Raw genomic sequence first — 25,106 nt, 5'->3', positions numbered from 1 at the left:
TTATGCTTAGTTTGCACAGAGCTTTTTTACCATGAATTGATTTTCATTTTGTTAAATGACCTTTTTTTGTGTCTTTGGAGATGACATGATTTTCCCTCTTCGTTAATAGAATGAAGTTTTTTTCCATTTTCATAAGAAACTTGTGTTGGTTTGGGTTGTTCAGGAAGCAGATGCCAGAAAGGGATTAGACATACAAGATATTTATTGGGAGAAATAACTCTAAAGGCTAAGTGGTGGGAACAGGGATATGCAGGTGTGGGGCCAGTGAAAGGAGAGGGCAGAGGACGGCTGGGCAGCAGGAGTGTCAGATGGCAACGTAGTGTTAAGAAGGTTTTTATCAGACCACTGGGAAGACGTTGTGTACAGTCACCTGTTGAAGTATTCGGAGCCTGGCTCCCAGGCCTTGCTGAGCCACTGGCTGAGAGCATGCTGGGGAGCATGACTTCATTGTGATCCAGAGGGGCCGAAGCCGGAGTGTCAGTCAACCACACCCCCCACAGCGGGAGATCTACACGGTTCTCACTTGCCCCAACTGCAGTTGTGGACAGACTTGTGCAGTAACCCCAAACTGAGAAAGCTCTATCAAGTATGCAGAATCTACCTCATGTTTGTAGGGCTGAGTCACACCACTGGATAAGCTATTAAGACTTGCTGAAGTAATACTTAAGAATGAGGGAAATTTAGACTGACTAATGGAGGAGGGAAAGGGTGGAAACCAGTTGCATCCTCAAAGACTAATCTCAGTAAGGGAATACCGCACCAATATCCCTTCTCTAAGTTTCTTTTAACAAGATCATCGATGAGCTGCTCCCCACACCTGTGTGAAGAAGCAGATCTGTGTGGTGCAAGGAGTGGACTGTCGTGCCTGTTAAAATGCACCATTCTTCTCTCATACCTTTCACAAATGTAAATGTACTAGAAACATACTTTAAAAATAAAGAAACCCATGGTAGGGAGGATCTACATATGACATATAAACTAGAAGCCGTAAAATAAAAGATTAATGAATTCAACTGTATAAAGTAAATTCTGCATGGAAAAAAAAAGGGTTTCATACAAAGTCAAATGTCAGAAGACAAATAGGAAAAAACGGGAACTCATATCACAATGTCCTAAATTCTTTAATACATACAGAGAACTCCTAAGTCAATAAGAAAAACACCCATAGTGTCAGCATTGATAGAGAGTGACAAAAAACTCTAAAATCTCAATGGCTTGAGCCACAAAAGTTTATTTCTCATCTGTTTTGTGTCCACAATGGGTCCATGGGGGCCTTTTCCAGGTTGGCCTCTCTGCAGGACTTACGCTGATAAGCAGCTATCTCCTGACATATTCTTGCCAACTGTGGCAGAGGGAAGTAGCTCTGCAGCATCTTGCACTGGCAATTAAATATGGGCCTGAAATTGATACTCAACAATTCATCTCACAAATTTTTGGCTAGAACTAGTCCCATGGCCCTGCCTAAGCCCGAAGGAACCGGGCTATGCCATACTGTGTCTGCCTGGAAGGAGAGCAGGACCCCACACAGGTAGGCAGCGCTAAACCTATTCCATTACCATGCCAGAGAGTCTATGAATTATTTGATTTCTCAACTGAAGGTCTTGTCAGAGAAAGACGATGGCATATTTCATTACATTCCACGTGCTGGTGATTAAAAAAGTAAAAAATTCCTTTCTTTCCAAAATTGGTAGTGACATCATTCTGACCAACAGAGTGAATCTGGGGATCTGTCAGATAGATGAGCCCTTTTCCATTACCAGTCACCCAACCTAAAAGAGAAATAAACATGTCTGAGAATTATATCCTCTATAAATGTCAGTAGTGTATTTCAGAAAAAGAAAATGTATATACTTAAAGAGATATTTTAAAAACTCGGTTATACTGAAGTTTATGTTTAATAAGTTTCTGTTAAGGGATTTGGTATTGCATATTCCAATTATTGGTTTAAGAAGGGAAACTGAACATTGGGTAATTAACTTTGTCAAATATGACATACCTAGGCTGCCAATTCTCAAGGAATTAGAGAGCAATAAAATGCACTTAGTTTAATTACTAAGATCACAATATATTGAATATTTCTTTCACGATTCATAAGTCGCTTTAGTGCTTAACCCATTAATTCATCTGTTCATTTAACAAATATTTATTGAGCATACGCATTATACAAGACACCATTTTGAGTACTTGGGATTTAGCAATGAACAAGTGAGTAAAAAATCACTATACTCATTGAGCTAACATTCTGGTGAAGTGGGACAGATTAATAAGCAATATAAGTAAGTAAGAATATATAATATGATAAAGAGTGATGATAAATGCTATGGAAGGGGATAGAGAAAATCTTGGGGGATGGTCTTAGAATCGTTACTAAAAATAGTTATAATAAACCTCATTTATCATTTAAATGAAGTGAAGAGTATTGGCTAATAATTCTGGTAAATAAAATATTAGATGAACTGAAATAAAATTAAAATATAAATGCAGAAAATTTTTAAAAGGTCAGATTTGAGTACACACAACTTTCCATTCCTTAATGACCCCATTATGAAACCTAATATCACACTTGTAATAAAGGTAAAGGGCGGAAGAAAAGAAAGAGTGGAAAGACTTTCACATATTAAAGCATGCAATATTAAAAAACCTACATCATTCAAATACACTTAAGTGAAATTTAAAAAAGCCCTTGTGGATTTGCTCTAGAATTAAGCCCAACAGAATGTGAGCCAGATCTTCTCACTCATTATGTGACATTGTAGACCCCTGTAGAAGCTTTACACATTTTTTTCAGACATCATTTGCTACATAAAGTAAAATCAATTATTTTAATTACAAATAGTAGTCCAGGCACTGAAAAATCTATTAAATAATGACTAGAAAAGCTAGTTACAAGACCTCACATTTACATGTGAATAACACTAAAAATAAAAAAATAAGTCCCAATTTCACATACCTTGTAAATCGACTACAACATCTCTATGATTAGAAAACTCATAGGAAAAATGGCCAAAAGCCAAGCCATATTCTGTGGCTTTGTATTCTGTTTTAACCACTTTTGCGTTATTTGATAACTTTACAAATTCTCCCAGTATGTAAGGCTCCACACTGATACATCCCTTTATTGTCTTGCCTTCCAAAATCTGAAAAATAGAAACGGGAGACCATAATGGCGAGGAAGGCCTCAGGCTTTGGGGTCGGGTAGACCTCACTTTGAACCTAGGCTTTGCCACTTAGGAGCTCTGTTACTTCTGGAGGTTTTGGTCTGCTCATTTGTAAAGCAGATATTATAATAATAGCTACCTTATAGCATTGTTAAAAAAATTAAATGAGAAAAATGCATGTAAAGCGCTTAACATTTTATGTGGCATATAATAGAACTTAAAATTATTATTATTCTTTTATTAAAATGCTCACATAAAAATGAGGCCATGAAGTGACCTACCCTAGGGAGCTAGCTCATCAAGACATGTAGATAAATCATGCCCTGGAATGCTGGGCTGGAACATCAGTTCAAGCATTTGTGTGTATACTCTATTTTGCCGAGTTGTTTCAAAGGTTAGAGTTAATGTGTTAAATGCCTGGCATAGTGTTTGACATAAAGAAAGTGAAAAATGGATGATAGCTATTATTGGTAGTAATAAAATATGTGTCAAAATATGTCTTTGGCCAAAGTAAAAAAAAAAAAAGTCCTTTAGGTATGAATGAGCTAAGGATCCAACATATTTGGGAAGGCAGGATATTCTTAATCCAAATTAAAGAAAAGTCAGTGGAGATGGATGGTTGCCTTTGTATATTTAAAGAGATATCTTATTGAAAACAGATTGGTCTCAATGACCCCAGAAGGCGGAGCTGCAATTCATAGGTAGAAATCAGAGGAAGACAGATCTAAGAACTTCCTAACAACTAGAATTATTTGAAAGTGAAAAGGGAATAATTATTTTTCCTTCCTAAACGTGTTTAAGCTATGACTTGGTAATTACTTGGTTGCCAGGGGCGGGGACTAACAGATGTAAAACAGGGAATTCATGCATTGGGTTGAGGGGATAATTTGTACTACATATCATCTTTGGGGTCCTTCTTCTCTCTTTGAAAATACAGACAGTACCCAAAGAAAGGATATTAAAAATGCCAACTTGACCACGTGCGACCAGATACCAGAATTAACAGGGTGACTTGGAAGATCCAAATTATATATTCAGGATCTAAAAGGTCATAGTTCTTACATTTCTCTCTACGTAGATGAAGGAGATGAAATAGTCTGGTAACTGAGTTTACTGGATTTTACCCAAAACGTAACCTAGTATATACTTACAGGCTTGTTTAAGCAAACCCCAGCTCTCTTTAATCTTACCAGTACTACTGTGGATGGGATATAGAAGATCTGTGTTGGAACCTTTTGTTCATAAAGTCTCTTGTTAAACTCTGTCACGTAGTGCTGTGCGGTCATTTGACGTTCCACATCAGTGAAGTGGTGCCGGAGCCCCTTCTGCTCCTTATATTCTTTCCCAACATATCTACGACCAGAGGAAAAAACATACAAAAGAAGTGCAGAAGTGATCTTATCACAGAGGAAGAGAGCGGAGACCAAAGGAGATACACAAAAATGCTTGAAAGATGTTATTCTTTCTCTACCTTGGACAGTCAGTATTAATGATCCTGACTTATCTCATGACTCAGATAATTTTGTAAGAGCCTCCTGAACAAGAGAACGTAATTCATGTTGGCTGACTGTGATGGCTAATGTTATGTGCCATCTTGACTTGGCCATAGGGTTCCCCAATATTTGATCAACCATAATTCTGGGTGTTTTTGTGAGGTTGTTTTGGGATGAATTTCACACTTAAATCAATAGACTGAGTAAAGCAGATTGCTCTCTCTCATGTGGATGGGCCAAATCTAATCAGTTGAAGGACAAAGAATAGAACAAAAAAGACTGATCTTCTCCCAAGTTAGAGAGAATTCCTCCTGCCAAACTGCCTTTGAGCTGGGACACTGGTTTTGTCCTGCCTTTGGACTTGAAGTGAAACATCATGTCTTCCTGGGTCTGGAGCCTGCTGGCCTTTGGCCTGGAACTACACCATTAGCTCTCCTGGGTCTCCAGCTAGCCAACTGCAGATCTTCAGATTTTCTGGCCTCTATTATCATGCAAGCCAATTCCTGACAATAACTCTTTGTCTATATGTATATACATCTTCTTGGTTCTGTTTTTCTGAAGAACACTGTCTGATACACTGACTCAGGATGATGCTGATTATAGAGAAAGTGTCCAGTTAATGTAGCAGTTTGCCAGACTTCCTTGGTGAGCCAAGGGAGCCAGGATGGACACTGGAAAGTGCAGGCTCTGCAACTAGATCTTTCACTACCTGCACTGGGGCCTTAAACAGGTCAGTTAATCAATCTGAAGCCTTCCTCTATCCCTTCCTTATGTGATTACTTCATCTGTACAAATACTTGTTTCCATCATCACCTATTATGTGCATAGCCCTGTGCTAGTCCTGAGTGTTTTGAAGAAAGTGTGAAATATGATTTGTATATTTCAAGGCCTTACACATAGTTGGAGACAGAAGATATGAGGCAGTAAGTGATTAAGTGTTGAAAGGAGCAAAACAGTAACTATCACACTTTACTACAGTTTATATTTGCTATAAGTTGGTGTGAATTTATGAGTAATTTGCATGTGTCCAGAGTGACCTCCAAAAATCAAAGAGAACTGTCAGAGTTATAGACCTCAACTAGAGAAAACACTCTCTAGAAATTACTGAGTCCAATAGGATAATGAAATCCAAGTTGGCTGCAGTTTTGGCCATTCAGACTCCCGGGGATCCGAAAGGAAATCTGAGGGGCGCCTGGGTGGCTCAGTGGGTTAGGCATCCAACTCTTGGCTTTGGCTCAGGTCACGATCTCAGGTTGTGAGATTGAGCCCGGTGATGGACTCTGCACTCAATGCAGAATCTGCTTGAGATTCTCTCTCTCCCTCTTCTTCTGCCCCTTTCCCTGCTCACACTCTCTCTCTCAAAAATAAATGAATAAAATCTTACCAAAAAAAAAAAAAAAAAAGAAATCTGACAGTGGAGGCTGCCGAGGAGGGACCTCTATGGCATGAGAAAACAGCCAGCAGAGGAGTGGCTGTCATCATCGGCTGTTCCAGCATTTCTGCCATGGACAGACCTCTGGGCCCGCAGTAGCTCTGAATCAGTTCAGCACTTGGAGCAAACCCTGGGGCTGGAGCATTTCCCAGACGTTCTGTCAGAGGACCTTCAGCCCTAGGTTCAGGATCATCAGTCTGGGAACAGAGGCCCATTCTTTCTGGAATCTTATGACATTTTATTGGGATCATTTTTTGTCAGGATTTGCTAGCAGTAAACTCTTTTTTGACAGCTTTTAAGATTATTTCTTTATCTTTGGTGTTCTAAAGTTTTACCACTATGTAGCGAGAAGTGGATTTATGAGTGCCTTCCTTCCTTCCTTCCTTCATTTCTAGTTTCTTTCCTTCTTCCTTTTCTTTTTTTTTTTAAGACTTTATTAATTTATTTGAGAGAGAGAGAATGAGAGACAGAGAGCATGAGAGGGAGGACGGTCAGAGGGAGAAGCAGACTCCCCACTGAGCAGGGAGCCCGAAGTTGGACTCGATCCCAGGACTCCAGGATCATGACCCAAGCTGAAGGCAGATGCTTAACCAACTGAGCCACCCAGGCACCCCCTTCTTCCTTTTCTATCCTACTTAGGATTCACTATGATTCCTGTATTGGAAGATTAATGTGTTTTGGCATTCTGGGAAATTATCAGATATTATCTATTTAAATAGTAATTCTTTTCTATTTGATCTGTTATCTTTTTCTGATCAGATATATGTTGGATCCTCTCACTCCATCTTCCATATTTCTTATTCTCTCTTTTATTTCCCATCTCAGATCCTCCTATGATGCATCTTGCTGTATTAGTTTCTTAGGGCTACTATAACTAAGTGCCACAAATTGAGTGACTTAAACAACAGAAATTGACTCTCTCATAGTTCTGGAGCTTAGAAGTCCAAGATCAAGATATCAGCAGGGACATGTTCAATCTGAAGCCACTAGGGAAGGATGTTTTTCAGTCCTCTCTCCTGGCTTCTGGTTTCCTGCTTTGTGGAAACATAACTACAATTTTACATGCATTCTCCTTGTGCATGTCTATCTCCAAATTTCTTTTTTATAAGAATACCAGTCATAGTGGATGAGGTGCCCACCTTATTCCAGTATGACCTCATCTTAACTAATTATATCTGCAATGCCTCTATTTCAATAAGATCACAGTCTGAGTACTGTGGGTTAGGACTTCAACATATGAATTTGAGGCTGGAGGTACAGAGCTGTTAAAAAACTCACTAAACCCAAAACACATGGCTTCATCACTTGGATGTGTGATGTGGGGCAAGTTTCTTAACATCTCTATGCCTCATTTCCCTCATCTGTAAAATAAGGATAATAATATCTGTCTCATAAATTTTTGTGATGATTAATTAAATTAGTACATAAATTACTTAAAAGAAGGCTTGGCACATATATACTTGGTAAATATATATACATGTTTCTATTGTTATTATTATTATTATCATCATCATCAACAACCTTTTCAAGAAATATACTTCCACTGCTTAAGAATTACCCAATTTCTCACTCTCTCTCATTTCCTGTCTTCCTATTTATTTCTTACATTATTTGGATTTGGATAAAAAAACAGGGTCCACCTTAAAATTCTTGGCTTATAGGTCTTTTTAAATACACAGATGATGTAAAATTAGGTCTCAAACCCAATGGGGATCACCTGTGGTCACTAATTTTTTCAGGTGAGTTTTTGCTTGAAGTTGTCATCCAGAACTAAGGCCAAACAGGTGTTTACCTCAGTGAGGTGTTTTTTTTTTTTTTTAAGATTTTTTTTTTTATTTGGGGGGGGGAAGGGGGGGGGGGGGGGGGCGGCAGCAGGAGAGGGAGAATCTCAAGCAGACTTCCTGATGAACAGGGAGACTGACGCGGGGCTCTATCTCACGACCCTGAGATCATGACCTGAGCCAAAATCAAGAAACTGAGCCACCCAGGAGGCTGGGGGTGGGTGGTCTCTACCCACTGGATGGTCTCTAAATAGTCCCTTACATGTGTAACTTTGGTCACTAGCTGCCACCTTATGCCACCCCACTCAAAACCTAACAGGGAGTGTCTTAAGGGCTTAGTATACTCTTATATCCCTGGATTTGCTTCATCCCTAGCCTAAAAGGATTTTCCTACCTTTTTTTGCGGACTCATTTATTTACATATAAGTGTGGTTTTCATAGTTGAATTAGACTTCTTGCCAGCATTTATAGTGGGAGTGTTTGAGGCTCTCTGTCCTGCCACAGAGTCAGAAACTCCATTTTTCTTATCTTTACAATGGGGATAACAATGTCTCTCTGAGAGGTTTTTTTTTTTTAAAGATTATTTATTTATTTATTTAAATTTTTTTAAAGATTTTATTTATTTATTTGACAGAGAGAGACACAGTGAGAGAGGGAACACAAGCAAGGGGGAGTGGGAGAGGGAGAAGCAGGCCTCCCGTGGAGCAGAGAGCCCGATATGGGACTCGATCCCAGGACCCCAGGACCATGACCTGAGCCGAAGGCAGTTGCTCAACAACTGAGCCACCCAGGCACCCTATTTATTTATTTATTTGACAGAGAGAGACAGGGGGGGGGGGGGAAGGGGGGGGGGGGGGGGGGAGTGGGAGACGGAGAAGCAGGCCTCCCGCAGAGCAGGAAGCCCGATGTGGGGCTCGATCCCAGGACCCCGGGATCATGACCTGAGCCGAAGGCAGATGCTTAACGACTGAGCCACCCAGGCGCCCCTTCCTGAGAGGTTTGACATCATGTACATCTATGTAAAATGGCTGACATGTTGGTCAGTCTGTGGTAACTACTGTTAGTTAATTAATGAGGAGGAGGAAGGAGTAGGAATCTGAAAATATACATTGTGGCTAGCTTTTCCAGCTCTTTCAAAATCTCATAAATGATTAATTAACAGAAAGGCATAATTAGCCCATTTAACACTAGTGGTAAGGTTGTTTTAAAGAAATACCTCCCCAGAGTTTCTTCTTGATGAAGATGATGAACCCAAAAAGCATTTCTTTGTCTGCCTTTCTTCTTCACATTCAGGTAGTCCCCCAAATATACAACAGTTTCTTGGGCTGTCCATAATTCTGATTTTTTAGAGTATTTTAATAAAAGAGCATCTGGAGAAAAAGAGAAGATAAAAATGGATGTTATTTTCAAAGGGATGTTACAATTTATGAATAAAGTTGAAGTGACACAGATCCTATTCCAGCTTGTCTGAAATCTTCAGCTTCTTTAGACATTTTCTCAAATTTCAGCCTCTTCTATGACTACTACTACAAAGTTAGTGAAGTACAATAAAGTAAAGCTTTGCAAATGTAATGAAGATTCACAAAATCTTTTGCTTGTGATGGTCAAGGATTAAGATAAGGCCAGAGTTTCTGTATGAAAACGGTGGAAAATAAAGGCTTTTTAAACATCAAACACCAGAAACCATCTTGGAAGAGTGATATATGCTTGCATCTTGGGGCACCTCAGTGGCTCAGTCAGTTAAGGGTCTGCCTTCGGCTCAGGTCATGATCCCAGGGTCCTGGGATCGAGCCCCGCATCGGGCTCCCTGCTCCACGGGAAGCCTGCTTCTCCCTCTCCCACTCCCCCTGCTTGTATTCCCTCTCTCTCTCCGTCAAATAAATTAATAAATAAATCTTAAAAAAAATAAAATAAACAGCAAAACCCCAGAGACCATCTTGGAAGAGTGATATATGCTTGCATCTTCTAATTATCTGGGGGGTCCGGATAATGGAGCCTACTACTGGTGCCAGACCATATAGATAGAAATAAACGAAATAACTCTACCTCGGAGACTCCTGGCAACTTCAGAAATCATAGTTACCTATTAAAGTGCACCTTAATTTTCTCTTGTTTTGTTTAAGTTGGGAAAGTCCAGGAATTACTTGACAAAATACAGCTACCGTACAAAGATTCTACTCAATAGAAAAAGGAAAAGATAAGAAGGAAAAGCAAAAACTGTCTCCACCTTAAGGAAAGGCAGAATAGGGCTAGTAAGAAAGCACTACTTTGAGGGGAAAGACATGAACTCCGAAAAGAAATGCAACATTTTGGGATCCAAGTTAAAATGAAGTGAACATGGACCTTCCTGCATCTAGGTTGTGATAATGGGTGAAAGTATAGGAGACTCAGGAGAGAAAATACTTCAAGTAAGAAACTCACGGGTCTGGGACCGGGGCGGGAGATGACTGGAGGCTGGGAAAGACAGTGGCCAGGGTTGGGGCATTCAATTAGAGAAGCTGGGGATGGAAACAGAAGGTGAGCTGCTTGCCCACATTCATAGGAAGGGCAATGAACTGAGGGAAGAAAGATGGAGGAAATGTACAACTTGCTTTGTTTCCTCAACTTTGGGCTTTCTCTGTTTTTCTTATCTGTACACTGGGGATAATAATGTTCCCCTAATGGGTTTGAGATTATGTACATGTGGCTTTTCACCCACAAATTGGCACACAGGTATAATAATAAAGCAGTTACCTAACTCTAAGAAATGTGATTCTGAACCTACAGAATCTCTAAAAAGGGAATAGTGAATAGGGAAACCCTATTATAGAATGTTTTGCTTCTTTTTGTGACAACCTGATCTGTATCTTAGTCTGACTTCAGGGCAGCAGGCAAAAAACTGGAATACTTTGAAGCAGAAGTTACTGACATTGTCTTTATAAAAATGCACTGAAGAGCTCTTAAAAAATACTGATGCTTGGATCCAAACCCCAGAACCATTAGATTGGAATCTCAGGGGTGAGGCACTGGAAATTTTAAAAAGCACCTCCCCCTCCAGGGATTCTTATATGGTGCTAAGATTGAGAACTACTACTACTTTATTTATTTATTTATTTATTTATAGATTTATAGATTGATTTATTTACTTGAGAGAGCATGCATGAGTAGAGGGAGGGGCAGAGGGAGAGGGAGAGAGAAAATCCCAGACTTCCCACTGAGTGCAGAGCTTGATGCTGTGCTCCACAGGATGCTGGATCCTAGGACCCTGAGATCATGGGCTGAAATCAAGAGTTGGACACTTAACCAACTGAGCCACCCAGGTGCCCTGAGAACTACTACTTTAGTATCCAGTGCTTAACAAGCCACAAAGCTTGTTTCTTTTTTTTCATTCAAATAATTCTTCAGTATCTTGGAGGGTGTTATGATGTAATCCTCTGGGCTAAGAGAAGAACCTTCTTTTGTCTTCTTCCCAGCCTCCCCACCACTTCTAAGCTGTAACAGATACACTGATTACCAGGTGGGCCCCAACCCAGGCTCCCTGCTATAGTAAGTGACCTTGGGCTCTTCCATAAGCAAGAAGTAGTTGCTGACTATAATAGTAGGGGGCACTTGCTCAATCCATTGGCTGAAAAGAAACCTTGTGGGCAGGTGTGAAAATCCCTGCCCAGCAGAAGAGTGATGTTTAACTAGGTCAAACTCTGCCCCCAAGAATCTGAATGGGGAAAAACAGAAATCAGCTGGTTGGTAATGAGAATCCAGGGAAAAGACAGATGCTGAGTGGATATGACAAGCAGAGCTATTTTAAACCCTGACTGATGACTCTTCCTTGGTCCTGTAAGATTCTTGTCTGCCTTACCGCCTTGTGTATCTTCATAGCAAGTCCCCAATATATGCGGTGGCCTGAGTAAGCCTCTAGTCTTTGCCACCATTAGAGTCCACCACACCAAGAGTGAGGGAAACCCCCAAAGTACATATTTTTCTGTATATTCACAAAGCATAACAGGGGTCTGTGTCTTTCATGAGTTTTAAGTGATCTCACATATCAAGCTCTTCAGAGGACCCCAAACATACACAGAGGCTTCCTGAAGCTGTACCGACTGAAAATGTTGTACTCACTGTGTGCTCGGTGGAGTTGATTGGGCTTAAAAACTCCTGTATTCTCCAGTCTCTGTAACAGCCAATCATGGCTCACCCCTGCCAAGAGTTTTTCAAAGTCATCAGGGTGCAGGGTTCGAGCATCTAGGATCTCTTGCCTTATCATTCCTGGCAATGAAACAAAAGAACTTCCACTGGAATTCAGAAAGGACCATGGGTTTTCCCCCTCAGAAGAACCATTGGAAAATGCAGGTGATTTCAACCACCACGCTGAGGACGAGCTGGAGTTCTGGCTGCAGTTTAGCATGTTTCCTGGTTCGTTTCCTTCTTCGGTGGTAGTGCAGTCCTTGCCAAGATCAGGGAAGGCAATGTTACTGCTTACAGATGGGTCAGGGGTCTCAGCCCCCCAACCATGCAGCTGCCTCAGGGAACACAGGCTCGAAGAGCCACACCCATTTGTGGGGTGAACATCAGTGCTGTCGAGAAGTTGGCCCTCTTCATCCACTGTAGAGGCATCAGGGTCAATGTTCTGCTCTTTGACTGAACCACTGCTCTTTCCTGAGTCAGGATTTTGAACAGGCCAATGAAGAGTGAAAGAGCTACATGGCATCACAGAATTTTTGCCCAGAGAACCCTCCATGACTACGTGAGAGTCTAAGGGCATATCCTCTTCTTTTTCCTCTGTTTCTCCTTCTAGGTCAACCCAGGAGGAACTATCTTTAAATGTAAGGCCTGTCCCTCTTTTGATTTCTTCCCCATGCCTGTCTTTGGCATCACAGTGGATTTCTGGAAATTCACTTAGTTCAAAGGTTTCTTCTTCTTGAACTGAAGGATATGTGGCTATGTTCTTGGGCCAACAAGAATCAGAAGAGGACAAAGAAGCAGAACCAAATGAGGGGCTGGAATGACCAGAAGTGTTTCTGGATCCCATGTTTCTAACCTTTTGCACACCTTCTGGAGCTCCTTCTAACAGGCCTGCACCAGAGGCCAAGAACATGCCTGTTGTGTTATGAGGACAGGAGGTTGTTAAGGGCATGTGTTTGTGTAGCTGACTTTGAGAAAACTCTAAATTGTCATCCTTGGATACTTGGAGAGAGAGACCATGAAGCTCTGAAGACAGTGGATGTACAGCTCTGCTTTCCTCATTGATCTCTAGCTCTTCAGACAGGGCAGTGGAACACTGAGTATCCACAAGATGTTCTTCCTTGCAAGGCTCTTTTCTGGTTGACCTATCATTGATATAATTCACTTCCTCCCAGCTTGTAGAAGAACTAACCCCTGATAACTTGCTCCAAGAACTAGAGCAATGGCTGTCACTCAGAGACTTGTCCAAAACAGCTTCTTCACCGTGGCTGTGGTCTGGTGACTCAACCTCAGTCTCTACATCTTGATCCAAGGAGACTCGAAATACATCAGAATGGGTCCAGTTTTTCCTGCCTATCCTGCTGAGTTTCTCCTGACTATTCTTAGCCATTACCATGCCTTTTTGAAAATGTGATTTGTCTTCAGTAGTACACACAGTATCTATGTTTTTTGTCTCTGTTTTTAGAGTAGTGATACAGACTCCTGTTTTTGTATCTTTCTGTTTATTTTTGTTGTTTCCACAAGAGCTTTCAAATACTTCACACACTGAAGTATGGTGCTGTGAATAGGCTTCAAGGATTTTTTGGAAATCCACTTGCCCATGAAAGATGGGCTTATCCAAACCACGCTTGAAACTCTCCGGAACATAAGACCTGTCATCTAAATTTGAGAAGCCTTGAATTTGTAAATGATCCTTTACCTGGGTGATAATAGACAAGATCTGCTGAGAGAGAGCTTCTCTCTCCTGACTTCCAGAGGAACTACTGAAACTGTACAGCTTTCCCATAGCTTCGTTACAGAGCTGACTTGCTACACGGACCATCTCGGTCTCCCCATAGAGTCTTTGGTGCACTGTGGTAAGGCCGAAAGCAGCTTTGAGAAGACTATGAAGCTCTTGTTTTCCAGTAGCTGGTTCATCATATCTCTTGGTGAGGAGGCCAATTTCGAAGGCCTCTTTGGCTTCATACAGATATGAATTTTTCATTTCTGGAGGACAGTCATTAGAACTACTATAGGACAACAAGCATGTGCCGCGGATATTCTGAGGAAAATACCAAATACAAAATCAGACACTGAATTCGAAACTGGAAGTGAATCAGGAAAAATTTCATTCCTGGAGGACAGTTGTTAGAAGTGTTATAGGAAAATAAACACGTGCCACAGATATTCCAAGAAAAGGACACAATCAAGTATTGAGTCAAGGGCCTAAAGTCCTTTTGGTGAATTAGGAGAGGGGACTGGGATGTATGTGACTGGTTGGCATGAGGGGGTTAGAAATTAGCTCTAACTACCATCTTGCTGTAGGCCTGATACTTTTTTTTCAGTTTATTTATTTTTTTAGTAATCTCTACACCCAATGTGGGGTTCAAACTCATGACCCTGAAATCAAGAGTTGCATGCTCCTCTGACTAAACCAGCCAGGGGCCCCAGGCCTGATATTTTTTGATCAAAGATGATAAATTTGTTGTTGCTGTTACTGCTGTTGTTAGTTTTAGCAAAGAGTGTCTATATACATGGGACACGGACATAGTAATTTTCTCTGTGCAAATAAGGCTGCTATATACAAAAACATCATTTATTTAATAGAAGTCAAAACAATAGAGTAGTGGCTTCCAAACCCCTCTGTGCACCTGGGCAGTATTTCAAAATAAAAGATTTCTGGGTACCTATCCCAGAGATTTGCATTTAGTGGACCTAGGTTGGACCAGGAATGTACATTTTGCAAAGACTCTTTGGGCAGTTCTGATGTGCCTGGGGACCATTGGTCTGAGGCGGACAACATTATACCCTCAGGCTAAATTAATTATCTTCCACCAGGATGTCACTACTCTGATTTATAAAACCTTTCCATACATAAGGCCTGATCACAATTATCTAATGATGTGCACAAAGCCCACTTTAGGTTAGACCTTCCCCTCTCACTGGTTACTTCTCTCATTGGGGAGAGAGATTCAGGGAGCGGCTGCCCCCTGCTTACCACAGCCGAGAGCACAAAGAGGGGCGTGTAGGGACTGAAGGCAGTTGCCAGTTTGCAGGCTTCCGCAGCTGAGAGCAAATGGTGGTCAAACTCCCTCAGCAAACCCTGTGAAAAAACAGGAGGCCAAGTGTTGTATTGACAATTATTTATCCATTAGCAAAAGTCAGGCTATGAAATTCCTTTGCTTGTCTTTCAGGATTTTGAGGGACCTTCTGCCCCTCATCACAACTATTTCAGAACAGTGCCAAGAAAGAGTTAAGTGGCTCGGGAGCGCCTGGGTGGCTCAGTTGGTTAAGCGTCTGCCTTCGGCTCTGGTCATGATCCCAGGGTCCTGGGATCGAGCCACACATCGGGCTCCCTGCTCAGCAGAGAGCCTGCTTCTTCCTCTCCCTCTGCCTGCCTGCCGCTCCCCCTGCTTGTGCTCTCTATCTCTCTCTGTGTGTCAAATAAATAAATAAAATCTTAAAAAAAAAAAGAAAGAGTTAAGTGGCTCAAAAGACCCTAGGGAGTTGAGTGTCCTTTCCCCCAGCACCCATACACAATCCTGTCACAAGCCCCGTCCCTCCCCAGAGAGGGCCTAATGTGTGCAAAAATTCACAATGCCTGCCTATACAAAATAATTGACACAAGTTTCTCTGGAGGATCATGCAAGTCTTTGTTCACAGAAACTCTGTGAACTTGCAGCCAGATTAGCTGATGATTTCTGCACTGTTCTTGGCAGAGCCTTTTAATGTATGATTTCACAGCAAGTAAGACTCATTCATTCATCCTAGAAATACTGTTCTAGACATGAAGGAGATAGCAGACAGTGAGCCTGCAATAAGCTTATTTCCTATTGAAGGGAGGGAATCAGTCAATACACAAAATGAGTAAAATGCATAGGATCTGACATGGCACTAAGTGTTCCAGAGAAAAATAAAGCAGGAAGGGGTCACAAGGAGGTTCAGGATGGGCAGGCAGTTCAATTTGCAATTTTTAAAAATTTAATCTTTTTTTTTTTTTTTTAAAGTAAGCTCTACACCCAATGTGGGGCTTGAACTCAGACCCTGAGATCAAGAGTCCCATGCTCAGCCAGGCACCCTGGCAGTTTATAATTTTAAACAATCATCAAAGACAATTTCACTGAACAGGGATATAACCCTTTTCTTGTGTGTTGGTCGGACAGCAAAAAGCAACATTTTGCTAAGACTCAGATTGCCAGCAGCAAGCTGCATGTGTTCTTATGCTACAGTAATTACTATTAAATACAGTTACCATTGTCACTTCAGTATTTAATAAAAATGGCAATCTTCATGATAATATTAAACCTCTCAATACCAGTGCAGTGCAGGAGAGCAGTTTGATGTCTATGCTAATGCTCTAGACTGGTCAGAGATCTGGGTTCTGCTCTTAGTATTCTTTCTTACTGGGTGTGCAAACTATAGAGCTCACTTAGTTTCTCTGGACCTCAGTTTATTTTTCTCTTAAATGGGAACAATACATTTTGCTCTACCTGCCTCATAGGGTTTTATGTGGCTTCTATATATTGCGTTGTAAAGGAATACATAAATATTAGTAATGAGAACTTAGACAAGTGACTGATACTCTGATTTGAACAGAGAGGTAATTAAATTTTAAAGTTGTTACCCCTTTGGGGCACCTGGCTGGCTCAGTCAGTAGAGCATGTAACTCTTGATCTCAGGGTTGTAATTTCCAGCCCCACAGTGGGTGTAGAGCTTACTTAACAAAATAAAATCTTTTTTTTTTTTTTAAGATTTTTAATTTATTTATTTGACAGAGAGAGAGAAAGCAAGAGAGGGAACACAGCAGGGGGAGCAGGAGGGGGAGAAGCAGGCTTCCTGCTGAGCAGGGAGTCTGATGTGGGGCTCGATCCCAGGATCCCGGGATCATGACCTGAGCCGAAGGCAGACCCTTAACGACTGAGCCACCCAGGCGCCCCAACAAAATAAAATCTTTAAAATTGTTACCCCTTTACCTTATCTCTGAGGTAGCCCAAGTGTGGAAATGGAATTTTTGATGATTTGAAAGGAAATCAGTGGGATTCCAAGCCCTTATCACCTCGATGATATTCATTCATTCATTCACCTGTCATTTTTTTAGTACCCTTGTATGTCTGGTACTGTGCTAGGTGCTAAGATTAATACAGCTAAATAGGACACCACAGGAATTGTCCCCAGGATTGTTCATGTGACTCGAAGAGGGGAGACACTTGTGCTCCCTGACTCCTGGAGAGAGAATGAGATTGATGCACCAATCACCAAAAACGCCAGCGGTTTTGTGAGGTGATGCCACCCTGCACCATGGTTTTGACATGTGATAATTACCAAGTGAATTTGTGGATTGTTTTTAAACTTTTCATAATCTTTTTTGCTCATGGAAACAAAGATGTCTGCCAGTATACCTAGTGATGTGGAAATACCCTGTAAGAAACAAACAAACAGAACACAGATTAGGAATTCATGGTCAATTACCGCTCTCGTCTCAAGGCCTAAAGGCAAAGATCAGTCCTCCATATGAACTATCTCTGCGGCTGCTCTTCTTATTCTTACTGTGATTGTTACTGTGACAGTGGAAATACTTCTAAACTGGATGCCACAGGGCTTGAAAGATCATCACGTCCTGAGGACACAGACCTACTGTAAACACAACTATTTCTTACCTGGGCCTTACTGGACTGCCAACACTAACTTCTCCATCCTGCTACGCATAAAGGATTGGCTCAAGCGAGAGTCCTTGTGTCCCATTCTGTCTGTGTCGCCAACGGATTGTAGGCAATGGTACTGCTGACACAGTTCAGGGAAATGAGATAACCCAGTGTTCCAGTCAACAAGGAGAATATTCCCACAGAGGCACAGGGCATGCAAACAGCAAGTAGGAAAGCAGATGTTGCCTCTCGATTTCTTGGATAAAGATGCCCCAGAAACAATTAGTTGGAGGAAAATGATCTTACAACTAAGCAACTTGGCCATCTCAACTTTGCTGTGGAATCAGGTAAAGGCTAAATCTATAATCAAATAGATAGATGAATGGAAATAAATATATAATATTTATATTATATAAATAAATATATATTTAGAAATAAATACATAAATAGAAATAAGTATGTAAATAAATAGAAATATATATATAAATAGATAGTTAGACATGAATGCAGAAACACTAAATACATGCCAGGAGTCTAGCTGTGAGTGGGGAAAGGGAAGACACAAGAAGAAGTTACCAAATGTTCCTGGTCCTATGCGCACGCAGAATCGATAAAAATAGGACCAATAAACTCGATAAATGATACACTGAATTGTGCCATAAGGAGATAGTCATCCAAAGACAAATGTAGGAAAGGAGAAAAAAAGCACTAGATACACCACCTTTCTGTCTGGCTGAGGAAGTGTCAGATATCCTATGATGGAGGTCCAGATTAGCTCTGCTGCTTCATACCACATCCCTGGAAAAAGAGGGGGAGACGGCACAAACCGCTAGTATCTGTGTATTGTGTTAGAAAATACCTTTGAGAACTAATACAGAAAGAAGATTCATTGGCTCCTGTTAGGAAAATTTCGGGCTGAATTATATTGACAGCAATCAGCAGATAGGATCTGCTGGAGAAACAGCAACCTATTTTTCCAGTTGGTTTAATACAGATAATTCTTCCCTTTCACAGAGAAACAGTAAGAATTATATGTATGTGTGTGTATATATATAAAAATTATCAATTGTGTATATATATAATCAATTACATATATGTGTATATATAATCAATTATATATATGTGTGTATATATATAATCAACTCCATTATTTACAAGAATACTAATTACCATTCTATATTAAAAATATTCAAACACTTTAGTTTGCATATTTATTTATTTATTTGTTTGAGCACCTGCAGCTCCTTTTTATACTTCCTTTTTGTTGTTTTTTAAAGTCTTCTGCCTTCAGGTGAGGAAAGGGCTTGGGGATAGGCTAATAAGCCCACAGGGGGCCCCGGGGGCTCCTTCCCGCCTCCCAGCATATCTCCCTCCCTCCTCCCTCCAGCCTACAGCAGAGCCTCTGCTCTGTTTCTCTCCCTCCTCAGGACCCCTCCCTTGGGACCAACCCTCCCAAACCCCATGTTCAGGTTGGCCTGTCTGTGGGGACAGTGCTAGAAGCCCTCTCCTGGACTGCTGGCAGAGCACTCAGGCTTGCTGGGCTATAAACAGCTGGGGTGGGGTCATGCACTTTAAAGCACAGCTAGCATTCTATAAATTTTGTTTGACAAACTCAGGAATGCCCTCTGAGGAATGAATGGGTAAGGTGTCAGGGTGGTGTAGAATAAGGTGTCACTCTAGCCCATGGAGTCCTGTAGAACTGAAAGTCAGACTCCAGAAATAATACCGAGAACCCTAAGGTTAGCATCAAACTATACAACTGTGTATTTCTTTAACAAAACTCAACATAAAATATTTTGTTCTATTAATGTTCATAACACTCCTGGGATCTTAAATGTCATTTTTTTTTTCGATGAGGAAACTCAGTGAAGTGGGGATTAGCAATTGTAACCAGATGCGATTAGAAAATTCTACGGTAAAATCTCACAGCCAGACTTTGTAAATGAGCCCTGAGAGGCTGAATGTTTGATGACCGTACCTAGCTTTTGCAGAATTTGCCCTCTGATCTGTATGCAGACTGACTGCACCAGGATCTTGTCGCTTTCATTTCTGTACAGCCAGGTACCTACAAGAAAAGAGGGGAAAAAAGCAAAGCGGCTTTAGCTTTGAATTATCAAGGAAATAGCCTGGTGAAATGAAACCATTTCATGCCTTCATGAGCACATGTGATCCAGATTAGAGAGAGGATCTTTTCTCTACATTTAGGGAAAGGTTCCAACTCCTTGCTATAACCTACAAGGCTTCACAGACATGAATTCCTGCCTGGTCTCCACCTCTCTCAACTGACTATGTCCTGCCACACTGACTTCATTTGCGTTCCTTATCATGGCATCTGCACTTGCTGTTACCTCTGCCTGGGATCCACTTCCCTCTGGCTCCTGAGGAGATCAGCTCCTCCTTCCAGTCAACCCAAAACTGGTTTGGAAGTAGAGACTGACGACTGCACACGCACACCAGGAAGGCAGGAAAAGATTTAGTACTCACGTAAGGAGCCTTTCTGAGGAGAGCAGGCAGGCACCCAAGCTGGTCCATTTGACGTGAGTGAAGAGTGGTGAGTGGCTTTGGTTTTTACTGTGATTAGGGTGTGGGGCTGGGGTAAAGTCTCCCACAAGCTACACTCGGTTTACTGATGAGTAGGTTCAAAACAAACCAAAAAACAACCCCCGCCCCCAGCCTGCCCAGCTGTGGGACAACGGGGAGTGGGGGAAGGCTGGGGCCTTAAAACTGTCAGCAAACACCAAAAATAGAGTCAAATTCATTATTACACCCTCTTGATTCTGTGTCACATCACCTTCTCTGTTTTCTCCCCAGCTTTTAATCCCAGTGTGTGCGTGTGTGTGTGTGTGTGTGGTGTGGAAGATGGGAAGTGTGCATATCATAGGTTAGTGATGGTGGTCACAAATGAGGGGTGTATGGTCAATATCTGTATTCCAAACTGCCTCCCCACTGGAAATGTCAGTAAGGTTCAAGGAGCTTGGAAACCTTGGATCTAAGCACATTGGGATTAAAAGTCTACTGGAGGTTGTGTTCAACTTACTGGGAAACTTGTTGACTTTAATGCCCAGAAATTCAGACAAGATATTTGAAGATTTAAATGATTTGTTACCCAACTTCCAGGTAGATCTGGAGAGGTCTAGTGTACAGTAACTATTAGGTCATTCAGTCGCTTTTAAACTAGAACTCCAGTAGGGACTGCAGGTAAAGGTTGTTGTGAAGATATGAAAACACCTTACCTGTTGCTCCATTGTTGCTTATTAGATTGCTCAGGATATACTCTGCTTTTAAAAGTTTCCCTGAAAAGAAGCAACCAAATGCTACACAATTAGTTCTGCGCATTTGCCTTCAATACTACTAATATGTTTGTGCTTTAAGATTAACACATTATACAGGGAACATAACCTCTCTTGGAAACATTCTATTTTAAAATTTAAAGTCATGGACACCTGGGTGGCTGTCGGTTAAGTGATGGACTCCTGATTTCAGCTCAGGTCACGATCTCAGGGTCGTGAGATCGAGCCCCGTGTCAGTCTCCCTGTTCAGCAGGGAGTCTGCTTGAGATTCTCCCTCTCCTCTGCCCCTCCCCCTGCTCTCTCTCTCAAATAAATAAATAAATCTTTAAAAAAATAAAAATAAAATTTAAAATCAATAACTATAGCATCCACGAAAGTGAACAGAAAAGATGACATTTCCAGGAATTGGTAAGGTGGGAAGTTGTATAGTATCTGAAATGGCAATTAGATTTACACACATACACATATACATTCATTCATATAGAATAAGGCTTGAGAAGTAAAGGCAAACCCTTGTAAAACATTATGTCTTCTTTCTGTGAACAAGACTATGAAAGAAAGAAAAGAAAAAAGAAAAGGAAAGAAAGAAAGAAAAGAAATGAGGGAAGGAAAGAGATGAGGGAAGGCAGGGCACCTGGGTGGCTCAGTTGTTAAGCGTCTGCCTTCGGCTCAGGTCATGATCCCAGGGTCCTGGGATCGAGCCCCGCATCGGGCTCCCTGCTCTGCGGGAAGCCTGCTTCTCTCTCTCCCACTCCCCCTGCCTGTGTTCCCTCTCTCGCTGTCTCTCTGTCAAATAAATAAAACCTTTAAAAAAAAAAAAAAAAGAAATGAGGGAAGGAAAGAAAAAGAAAAGCATATTCTGAAATCATGACTTATTGTCTTATTAAAATTTATTCATACCAATGTGTTTAGAAAGAGAGCAATAACATGAAATACTTGTGTAAATGAATTTTACCAAAGGTTTCTTTCTTTTTAAAAGTTATATTTTCTAATTAGGTTTTTTAAAAAGATTATTTGAGAGAGAGAGAGAGCATGCACATGAGCAGGGGAAGGCATAGAGGGAGAGAGAATCTCCAGCTGACTTCCCATTGAGTGGGGAGCCCTCACGTGGGACTTGATTCCAGGACCCTGAGATTACAACCTGAGCAGAAATCAAGAGTTGGACGCCTAACCAACTGAGCCACACAGGCGCACCTCTAATTAGGTTTTGCTGATATCTAAGGATGGGTATTTTTAAAATATATTGATTTGTATTCACCAAACTTGCTGAATGTCTTAATTCTAATAATCTGTGTATTTTTTGAAGTTTTATATGCAGGCAATCGTACCATCTACAAATCCTGATAATTGTGTTTATTCATTTCTTTTTGTGTGTGTGTGTGTGTTTATTCATTTCTAATCTTTATATCTCTTATTTCTTTCTCTTTTTTCATTGCACTGGGAGGACTTCCAGGTCGGTATCAAATAGAAGTGATAACAAGATACATTTTTTTTTTCCCTACTTGATTTTAAAAGGAATATGTCTAGTTTTTCATCAGTAATTTTGCCAAGGTTTTCGATTGCTTCCTTTTATCAGGTTAAGAAGTCTCTTGTGCAGCTATCAGCTTATTGCCTTTCAGCTCCAAATTCACCCTTCATTGCCTGCTTTGCAATAATGGGAATGGACCTTGTAAATATTTCTCCTTTGCCAGCTTTGTCATTAGAGGGTGTGGAGAGACACTGCAAGGGAGGCTACTTCTCTTCCTGATTTAGTGTGCAATTCTTGCCAGGCTCCCGCAATGCATGTAGCTTCTCCAGTGCCTGCCTCCTGCAGCGTTCCTGGCTTCTCCTGTGTCTTCGTCCTTCAACACAGGTGGCTTCCCCAGCACTTGGCTCATTGTGCAGAGGTCAGCAGCACCCAGCGGCCGGCAGCTTCCTGCAGCATCCTCTCAGGTGACTTCGCAGTGGAGTGCTGCCAGGGAGGGACTTCCCCAGGAATGTATCCTCCTGGCATTCCACAAAGGCAGCTTTGTGGTGAGTTCCAAGGCACCTTTCTGTGGATGGCTTCCCCCAGCACCCAAGAAGGTGGATTTCCAGTAAGTTCTGCTGGCATGGAAACTCCTTGACTTCTCTGCCATCCCGTGAGCCATGGCAGTGCCTTCTCCAACAAGGTCTGGATCGCAGTCCTGGTGTGCCTGCCTGTGGGGTTGGGAAATTTTTCTTATGTGCTCTATCTCAGTACAAGGGATAGTGGCTGATCTTTATAACTGCTTATCCTGTATTCTTTAGAGTTTTCTTTACTACTTATTCGTAATCCCTCGTTAATCCCCTGATATAGTTAATAACTCTTTATATTAAACTCTCCTTGTTCAAATTACTGTGTTGTTTCTGTCTCCTGACTGGAACCTGACCAAGACCATCTCTAACCCTACTTTGTATTTTTAACCTAAATGGGTAGAAAATTTTATAAAACACTTCTCACATCCATTTAGGTGAACACATAGTTTTCTTGTTTATTCTGTCCATGAGGTGAACTGACTGAATCAGTTATGACATTAGTATTATTATTATTTAGTAAGCTCTACACAAAAGGGGGTTTAAATGCATAACCCCGAGATCAAGAGTCACATGCTCTACCAACTGAGCCAGCCAGGCACCCCTGAATGAATCCACTTTTAAATATTTAACCATCCTTGGGGCGCCTGGGTGGCTCAGTTGTTAAGCGTCTGCCTTCGGCTCAGGTCATGGTCCCAGGGTCCTGGGATCGAGCCCCTCATCGGGCTCCCTGCTCCACGGGAAGCCTGCTTCTCCCTCTCCCGCTCCCCCTGCTTGTGTTCCCTCTCTCGCTGTGTCTCTCTCTGTCAAATAAATAAATAAAATCTTTAAAAAAAAAATTAACCATCCTTATATATCTGGAATAAGCCTTACTTGACTATAATGTATTTTATTAATTTAATATAATGCTGGTCAATTTGATAATAAAATTTTTGCATCTGATAAATTATGTAAGTGATACTACCATATAATTTCCTTTTATTTTTATCTTAATTAGTTTGACCTGTGCATTTACCAATTCTATTACCACTGCTTTTTTTTTTGCTTGGTAGATGCTTAACGATGCTTAACGACTGAGGCACCCAGGCGCCACCTACCATTGCTTTTTGAATCTCCTACTTCATCTTTATAGATTCAACTTCTTACTTAACAAAATACATTCTTTAATGTGTGTGTGTGTGAGAGAGAAAGAGGGAGATAAGTGTCTTGAGAATAATAAATATTTTTAGTCTTTGTCTGAAAATGTCTCTTTTGTCCTCACTTATGAATGGTGACTTTGCTGAGTATACAATTCTAGGTTGAAAGCTATTTCCTCTCAAATATTTTTGGTAGATCCCATTGCTTTCTGGACTCTGTTGTTCCTGATAAGATGTTTTTTGTCAGTCTAAATATAGTCCCCATATACATAATCTGTCTTTTCTCTCTGTTTCCTTTAAGATTTTCTCACTGTTTGATTTTCTGCAGTTTCACCACACTGCGTCTAGGTGATTTTTTAAAAAGAAGTTTGCTCAAGGTTGGGTCCACCTCTTCAACACAAAGACGTGTTTTTCTCTAATTCCAGTCAGTCCTCTCAGAAGTCCTATTATGCTTATGTGCTTTTTTCATTCTATTCTCTAAGTTTTAAAAATTCCTCTTTCATATTTTCATCTACCTAACTCCATATGCTTCATTCTCAGTATTTTCCTTAAATATAATTTCCAGTTCCATCACTTTCTCTCCTGCTGTTAGATCTGCTACAGGAATGAATTTCTGGTAGGTCAGTTAGGGGGTTGGAATACCTACCTGAGAAACTGGCCCAGGAAATTTATCTTTATTGGAAGGTTGTTACCACTCACCGGTAACAGGTGGGCACATATTTAGAATCTTTGGATAGTCCTTTTATTAAAAAAATATTTATTTATTTTTATTTATTTTATTTATTTGAGAGAGAGTGAGCCCACACATGAGAGAGTATGAGCAAAGGGGGAAGGGCAGAGTGAGAGGGAGAAGCAGGCTTTCCACTGAGCAGGGACTTGCATGGGGCTTGATCCCAGGACCCAGGGATCATGACCTGAGCAGTAGGCAGACAATCGACTGAGCCACCCAGGTGTCCCTTTCTTTCTTTCTTTCTTTCTTTCTTTCTTTCTTTCTTTCTTTCTT

The 25,106-nt window shown here is 41.1% G+C and overlaps 1 protein-coding gene across 4 annotated transcripts in view; it reads right to left on the bottom strand.

Moving 5' to 3' along the window:
- Window positions 1–244: 244 nt before the first annotated feature.
- The window catches only part of ALPK1 (alpha kinase 1), a 120,563-nt gene continuing 95,701 nt past the window's right edge, over window positions 245–25,106 (bottom strand). For 3 of the 4 annotated variants that reach the window (XM_035030294.1, XM_035030292.1, XM_035030293.1), the window contains exons 6-15: window positions 20,877–20,936; window positions 19,622–19,708; window positions 18,365–18,441; window positions 17,324–17,419; window positions 15,000–15,104; window positions 11,960–14,063; window positions 9,081–9,234; window positions 4,349–4,511; window positions 2,951–3,137; window positions 245–1,769 (exon numbers count right to left, since the gene is read on the bottom strand). In XM_035030294.1, coding sequence (XP_034886185.1) covers window positions 1,570–1,769; window positions 2,951–3,137; window positions 4,349–4,511; window positions 9,081–9,234; window positions 11,960–14,063; window positions 15,000–15,104; window positions 17,324–17,419; window positions 18,365–18,441; window positions 19,622–19,708; window positions 20,877–20,936 — 3,233 coding nt within the window. In that variant the 3' untranslated portion in view covers window positions 245–1,569. The remainder of the gene's footprint in view (window positions 1,770–2,950; window positions 3,138–4,348; window positions 4,512–9,080; window positions 9,235–11,959; window positions 14,064–14,999; window positions 15,105–17,323; window positions 17,420–18,364; window positions 18,442–19,621; window positions 19,709–20,876; window positions 20,937–25,106) is intronic. The other variant, XM_035030295.1, reaches the window with a different exon arrangement.

The sequence above is a fragment of the Mirounga leonina genome, unplaced genomic scaffold, assembly GCF_011800145.1.
Source record: "Mirounga leonina isolate KUSES-001 unplaced genomic scaffold, KU_Mleo_1.0 Mir_357, whole genome shotgun sequence".
In the NCBI taxonomy this organism is placed as follows: Eukaryota; Metazoa; Chordata; class Mammalia; order Carnivora; family Phocidae; genus Mirounga; species Mirounga leonina.
Note: the sequence above shows the minus strand (reverse complement) of the source record. Positions and strands in the feature narration are given on the sequence as shown.